The 7987-nt window shown below is 40.3% G+C and overlaps 1 protein-coding gene across 1 annotated transcript in view; it reads right to left on the bottom strand.

Moving 5' to 3' along the window:
- Positions 1-2789: 2789 nt before the first annotated feature.
- The window catches only part of LOC123037334 (trichohyalin-like), a 94576-nt gene continuing 89378 nt past the window's right edge, over positions 2790-7987 (bottom strand). The window contains exons 9-10 of the mRNA XM_044457452.1: positions 5531-6175; positions 2790-3257 (exon numbers count right to left, since the gene is read on the bottom strand). Of these exons, the coding sequence (XP_044313387.1) occupies positions 2790-3257; positions 5531-6175 (1113 nt within the window). The remainder of the gene's footprint in view (positions 3258-5530; positions 6176-7987) is intronic.

The following is a 7987-nucleotide window of genomic DNA, read 5'->3' as shown; positions in this document are numbered from 1 at the left end:
ATATACCTGAACGTTTAGAAATGAGATAACGTTGGTGTGTTCTTCAATCTTAACTTTTAGAATTGTTATTGAGCACTGGTACATATAATAAAATTTTTACTTACTCATAGAATGTGGCTATCATAGCTATCATCATCAATAAATCAATAAAATCAATCAATAAAATTCCCTCGAATTTTTCTTTTGAGAAATAGATTTATTAAATATTATTTTCCATTTTGAATCTGTAGTCGATTTATTTTTTTTTATGAATTAGTTAAAACAAAGGATTGATGCTGGTTTCCGTGATATTTATTATGAATCCTCACATACTCAGCCCCCTCACCACGACAAGGTCTCAACCCACGAGAGGGAAATATTATAAAGCTTAATCTATATTGCACTTTATAAATAAAAAATTTATCACAATCTTTAAACAATAAATAATCTATTTCTATTTCACTTAAATATATACAATTCAAATAAATAAATAAGTTATTAAATTGATAAATAAATGAATAAAGAAATCTTAATATCTATATTTAAAAAAAATTCCATCATGATGACTATAGCTCGTTTTGTATGTAAGAGCAACAGCATTCCCCAGCTCACTTTCAGCAAAAATCCAATCAATTTGCGTCAAATGTTTCGTGGTTGCATAATTATTGATTGGAATTAGATTAAATTGATTTAAAGCTCCCTCAAGTCGATCAGTGGTTGTGGATCTGCAAATATTAAAATCTCCTAAAATAACCAATTTGCTATTATTTTCTAAGCTGCGTATCCTTTCTACGTCCGACATAACTTCATTACGAAATTGTGCTATAGGAAACGTTGGATTCCTATAAACAACAATGAAGGATGTATTAAGATATTTGAAGGCAATTGATTGGTATATAGTTCTTGAGCTCAAAGACTTATTTGTCTCAAACAAGAAAACTACATTTTCGGCAATATTTTGTTTGGCATAAATCATAATTCCATTTTTGCCAATACCATTCAATCGATTGCTATCAATTCTTCTTATTATGTCGAAACCTTGTGAAGAAAAGTCTTCGCTGGGAAGAGTCCAAGTTTCGACAAAACAAAGAAAATTTGAACAACAAATAATATGGTCGTTAAAAATATCTTCGCGATGGCTTCGAAGAGACTCAACGTTATGGTAATAAAGGGAGATGTCTTCGTTTCTGTTAACCACAAACTCATAATGCGTAGTCAAAAACTTTTCCTCTCTTAACTTTTTAAGTTCGTCTTGGACATTTTGAGCTCCAAATCTTGTTGGAGGAACAAAGTCGCCTAGAAGAAAAAGTCCTGATGCGCTAGTGGCTCTGCTGCATCCAACATACAACGAAGCTCGCTTGATGCCTCTTTTAAGATGCACGGCGACTTTGCTATATGTTGCTCCTTGGCTTTTGTGGATGGTAATAGCCTCAGCAGGAACAATTGGAAATTGTTTTCGGTCAACAGAAGCATGCTCCGATCTTCCACATTGAAAAACTCGAGAGGCTTTTACTATTGGAGTCCATTCGGGATCGGGACTATTCCGAACCTTTGATCTGGCGATAGTGCCAACCGTGGGTTCAAAAAATTTAATCCAAAGTCGCGTTACTAAATTTAAGCCATTCACTAAGCAATGGTCAATTAGCATCAGCTGACCAGTTGCTCCATTTACAAGTCCGTCACTTGTGTCTATATTGACGGTCACCATATATTTAGCAGTTGTTTTGAGATGAAGAACATATGGCAAACCCTGTGTTTCAGAGGTTTTCATATTTTGAGCATATCTTAACGTGTTTTCCCTGTTTCGTGTAGATATGTTCGCAGTTTTCACTGTATCAACAGCAGTGGAAACCAATTCTTCCGTCCCAATTTGCGCTAGTTTTAGGGAATTGTAATTATTAACTTCTTCGTTAGAAGAAAATAAATGAATGGCATCATCAGGAACTTCGCTGGGTGAAACCACTCTTTGTTTAAGGAGCTCTATATCTGCTATTGTCATGCAAGCCTCAGATAAATGATTTAGGGCTTGAGCAAATGCATGGTCGCCTCTTTGGCGCATTATTTCTGTGAGCTCAAAATACTTAAAGTTGTTCCATAAGCTATTTCCTGCTAAAACGCTATAAGGATTAATTGTCCTCTCCGAAAATATCCAACTGTCTCCAACTGGGGAAAGCTGCTTTAGATCTCCAAAAACTATAATTGATTTTCCACCAAAACTTAAGTCAGGGCTTCGGAATATTTGACGAAGCCGTTGATCCAAAAATGAAAGCATTTTAGAACCAACCATAGAAATTTCATCAATTATAATCAGTTGGAGATCAATCAACTTGCAATGAATTGTATTTAAACTATCATTGCTTAAAGGTCTTAAGGGACCTGAAGCCTGATTAATTGGAAGAGAAAACACTGAATGTAGAGTCAGTCCTCCAATTCCAAAAGCAGCTTTTCCAGTCGGAGCACATAATAAAACCTTTGCTGAATCCGTAGCACCAGGAAGCTTATTTGCTCGCCAAGTCACAGACTGATAGATGGTAGAAATCAGTCTGCTTTTTCCTACACCGGCCCCTCCACCAACATATTCGTAAAACATATTTTTACTAACAACATTATGCATCACATGTGCATAATATAGTCTTTGTTTGTAATTAAGGGACCGAGTTAGCGAGCAAAGGTCATCATTGGAAACTAACGGGGGAGTCTAATTAATTGAAGTTCGCCGTCTTCTTCAGGGTTGTTTATCGCATTGTCCTCCTGAAGAATATTTACGTTCCGCTCTATATTTGGTACAGCCAAAGCTCTAAACTCTTCGTCTAAAAATTGTGAGGCAGGTTCTTCCGCATCAGGAGCATTATCTCCCTATCCTCTTGCAAATCTTCCAGAACTCTTTCTAACTCCATATCATCAAACACATCATAGTTCCTTTTCATTATCTTAATGGCTTCATGGTTTACTCGGAATGTGTTTTCAATGTCGTTGGAAAGAAGTTCAGCTTCTTCATTTCGCCAAGGATAGAAGAGCATTAAATGCTCTCGGAAATAATCGCAAGGTGAAGAGTTTATGCTAAAGCGAACCCACCTTAGAATCAGGGGATGCCTACGTTTCTTAACGCAACCAGACCCATCCATCAGTGGATAACTTTGCTCAGCAACTTCATCTTCGTCATCTACCTCCACATCATTTGCTTCATCATAGTCTTCCCTATGATTAGCGGCAGATCGTGCAATCCGCTTGACAAATCTGTACCAAGCTGCGAAATCTGCTAAACAAATTCCTTCCAACTGCTCATGCCTTTGCACATATCGGTCAAGAATATTACGCTCAAAAATATCTAATTCTTCATTTGAGCGAGCCAATCGAACTCGTTTGTCTGGATGGCAAGTGTTTACAAAAATAGTACCTTCACTTGCCTCCGACATATGCAGACCCAAAATATTGTAAGCTGCTTCTTGGGCCGATATTTCTGTTGCGTTAATAAACTTATTCCCTAGGTGCTGTAATTTCCTTTTAATAGAAATATTCCCATGGCTTATTTCTGCCATGGCTTCACGGAGCAACTGCGATACGCCTCTGTTTGATTTGTTTATGTAGTTAATGATATAACTACAACAGGCGTACGCATCTAGGATAAATTGAATATCCATATTAGCTCTGTGCAAGCCTAGAATATCTCTATTATAAGCATTGAGCAGTCGGTCGGAGAATTGTCTGCGAAGAAAAATTTGTGGCTTTTTTAAGCTGGAACGTAAGGCTAGCTTGTAGGCTTCAAAATTAGTTTCAAGGTGGGACAGAAAATGATCAAAATTGTTAAATAAAGCTGCGTCTTCATTTGAAATGGTCCTTAAAGCTTCCTTAATTTTTTTAAACAAAGTTTTATGATCTTCAATATTGACTTCGTTTTCTTCTATTGGATGCAAAATAAGCGTTTCGGGCATAGGAGGATATGGCATATTGAATCGGCAGAACTCCTGTCCGCGTAACTCTCTTAGGCAAGAAGCACTATGCTTGTGGCGTTGATACTGAATTACTTCTTGTAGTTCAGTATCGTCTCCATTTGTAGTAATAAACCTATCAATAAAGTTTATTACTTGCTCGGTATTTTCGTTGTCTTCGAGCTTAGGAGCACCAGCAAGCCAGTACATGCCATGAGAATGTGGAGATCCTCTGTGCTGGAACTCGATTCTCCAATAAAAATGAGAAAGATTGAATTCCCCAAAAATATCGGTTTTGAACAATTTCATTAATTGTCGCAACCTGTAATCGAAGTATCGAGAGCACGTCACTGGATCGGATCGGATTAACCGAGCCTTTTCGGAGCTGGAAAGAGCTGCCGCTTCTTCCTCGCTTATAGCCCTATTATCCAATAGGAGAGACAGGATAACTAAAAGTTCATTCCACTTAGTTTCAGCAGCGGAAAGGGTTATAAAAAACGTTGGCAGCCCAAATTGTCGAATCATGGCTATAACTTTTTTTTTCTCAGCCTCCCAATGAGCTGGTGCAGACCGTAAGCCTTTCAGGATGTGGTAGCCATCATCATGTTGCACAAGACGGTCAACAAATGATACATCCCGCAGATTACCAGCGGTAACCGCTCCTGACTTTTTGCGTAAAGCAATTGAAATTGAATTTTGTATGCGCTGCATTTCGTAAAATTTATACATGTATAAAACTTTTGGAACTACAGCGCAACGACGGTCGTAAAAACGGATTTGGGATCTGGCTTTTTCGCATAGGTTGTATTTCCTTTAAATATTTCTCCGCAAGAAATAGTTGGAAAGGAAAGTTCCTCTGCGTCTTCGTCAAGCGTTAAGCTTGTTGGCCGACGGCCTTCACCCGGTGCCAATGCAATGCGCTGAATTGCAGTATCATTATTTTCCAATAATGTTTCATGGCCTCCGGGATTTAAATTTTCTTCGAGCTCTGAAGCATTTTGGGAGTGGTGCTGCTGGTGAAGAAGTTGCTCTACTGCTTCGCGATCAGATTCGTCCGCAATAAAAGGAATATCATTAATTCCTTGAAGTTCTGTTAGCCATGATTCGTTTAGTGAAATGTTGTGCTTTCTGTAGAGCTCGGTACTTACTAAGTACCGTACAGCTTCAAGGACCCGAGCGGGTCGAATAGTTTCAGTCATGAAATTGTGAGCGTACTCTAGTCTCCTTTTTAAATGGACTTGGATGACATGGGTAGAGTCGAAAGAGCGTGGAAGCGCAGTCACAATATCGGGAACTGAAATTGGAACATTCACCACTGCCCCTCTGATTCCACATTGCCTTTCATAGCCGAGGGAAATGATCCTCATAAAAGGGATTCTCGGTGAAATAAGGCGTTCTTCGAGGCAGGTGAGTCCATTTAAGCACTCAGGTATTTCTGGGAAATCGAACCCATTAGAAAGGCAGAGTGATGGGAGCTTACCAAGAGAAATGGCACGACGACAAGTGTGGCAAAAGTTATATTTGCCGGACGGACTGGGAAATTTTCTTGACAAATAAAAGGCGTTGCCAACGTTTAGGAGAGGAAATTTAGAGGAGATAGCCAGGATTGATAATCCACTTACCTGCGAACGGAACCATGTTCCTCCACAGCAAATACAAATAGCCGTTGGGCCTTCCTTAATGTTCCTGTGGTACAGATCCCTCGCTGATGATCGAATCCTATTTCGCTGTTGTCCTCGTTCCCGTGCCAGTTCATCCTCCGAAAGTTGAGCTCTTGCGTCCATGTTTCTTTGCGACTGCCTTTGGGAGGCATCCAGTCGATTTTGTGAGTCCATCCTAAAGTTTAATAATCGATCCTCTGCCATTTGCCGAATTTGTTCTTCCCGAATCCTCCGCTGTTGTCGTGTTTCCCGGCGTTGTGATGTGTTTATCCGTTGCTCCTGTGATCTAGCGATGGGATTTCTCCTGGTTGCTCTCCTGTTATCGGCGTCCCTTTCCCGTTCTCGCTGCCTGTCTTCCATATCCCTTCGTCGCTGTCGGTGCTCTCCAGTGTTCCTTTCCTGTTCCCTTGCACGTTCCTCTGGGTCCTCGCGATGAGCAGCTCGTGCTGCGGCGTCCCGAATCCGCTCTGAAATTCGAAATTCGGGATTGTTCCTCCGAGTGGCATGGTCAGCAGTATTTTGCACCTGCTCTTGTCGCCGCTCCTCGGTGTCTTCTCGCCGAATAGTACGCGCTGCGGCGTCCCGAACCCGTTCAGGATTTCGGTACTCCGGAATAGTCCTCCGATTAGAGTGCTCAGCAGTGTTTCGCAACTGCTCTCGTCGTCGCTCCTCGGGGTCCTCTCGACGGATCGCGTGTGCATCCATGTCCCGGATCCGTTCAGGAATTCGAAACTCCGGAAAAGTCCTCCGAGTAGAGTGCTCAGCAGTGTTTCGCAACTGCTCTCGTCTTCGCTCCTCGGGGTCCTCTCGACGGATCGAATGTGCATCCATGTCCCGAATCCGCGGAACGCATTTCTGGGTTAGTCCTCCGAGACGCATGCTCAGCAGTGTTTCGCAACTGCTCTTGTCTTCGCTCCTCAGAGTTCTGTCGACGATTCGAATGTCTTGCAGCATCCTCAATACGCTCCGCAGAACGCATTTCTGGGTTAGTCCTCCGAGACGCATGCTCAGCAGTGTTTCGCAACTGCTCTTGTCTTCGCTCCTCAGAGTTCTGTCGACGATTCGAATGTCTTGCAGCATCCTCAATACGCTCCGCAGAACGCATTTCTGGGTTAGTCCTCCGAGACGCATGCTCAGCAGTGTTTCGCAACTGCTCTTGTCTTCGCTCCTCAGAGTCCTCCCGGCGATTTGAATGCGCTTGTGCGTCCCGAATTCGTTCAAGGTTGCGAACCCTTTCACTTCTTCTCCGCTGCGCGCGGGCAGTGGAATCCTGAGCACGACTTTCCTCCCGAAAGTTAGGGTTATTGTCGCGAACATTGGCGATATGTTGAGAGTTTCGAGCTCTTATTTGGGACGCATTCCGTTCATAGCGGGCTCTACTGCGACTTAAAGCAGCTTGGCGACGTTGCTCCTGTGACAAATGTGATACACGTGGCATTTTTTATAGTGCTGTATGAAAAAATAAAAATTATGAAATGATATATATATAAAATCACCTGCATGGAATGCCATTTTATGAGAATTTGAAAGTTATTAGTAAAATGTACTTACCAAAGTTTGTGTTTCGAATAGCACGCTATTACATTTAATTTTTATCACTTGTAAAAAATAATTTGTATCACTTGTAAAAAATAATTTTTATCACTTGTAAAAAATAATTTGTATCACTTGTAAAAAATAATTTGTATCACTTGTAAAAAATATTTTTGCACTTGTAACAGACAGAGTAACGTCGTCACTCGATAAATTTTTTCATTGACTGATCTACGGAATATAGGATTTCTAAATATATAGCCAAGTTAGGTAATATCCCAAATTAAAAAGAATTATCCCTAGATCCTTTAAAGGTTCCCTAGTTTGACCCTTTTAAAAAAGGCAATAAAAAATCATGTTTTTGTATGTACCTGTGCTACCTGTTGTGCAATTTAAATGTTATGAATAATTTTGGTCCTAGAAAAGGTATTACCTGATATTGTACAGTTACAAAGCCACTCATACCTGCGTTACCGGTTGCGAAGTTCAGGATCTTTGTACAATTCCTGCCCCTTGCACGTGTTCATTGAACCAATTGAACGTTTGCCAAATTTGACCTGTTTACCAAGTTATAATGGGATAATCCCGTGGATTTCTTTAAATAAAATGTCTCTGTTATCTAAAAAGTAATGGGTTGTAAACTAAAGCATGTAAACCCAGTCGTAATTTGTATGACCGTTACTGCCCGTTACTGTCACTCCCTTGCATTATAAAAGTGGCTGAAAAAGGTAGATACGTTCAATTCAAATTTTGAAGAATATAATTTACAGAATATTCTGCAAGGGTATATCAACTTCGGCTCCGCCCGAAGTTAACTTTCCTTTCTTGTTTACTTTTTACTTTTCTCTTAAATTAATCAATAAAAACAATTTAAATGGGAATAAT

This window comes from Drosophila rhopaloa, unplaced genomic scaffold, assembly GCF_018152115.1.
Source record: "Drosophila rhopaloa isolate 14029-0021.01 unplaced genomic scaffold, ASM1815211v1 contig_158, whole genome shotgun sequence".
Taxonomy (NCBI): Eukaryota; Metazoa; Arthropoda; class Insecta; order Diptera; family Drosophilidae; genus Drosophila; species Drosophila rhopaloa.
This window is presented reverse-complemented; position numbering and strand designations above follow the sequence as displayed.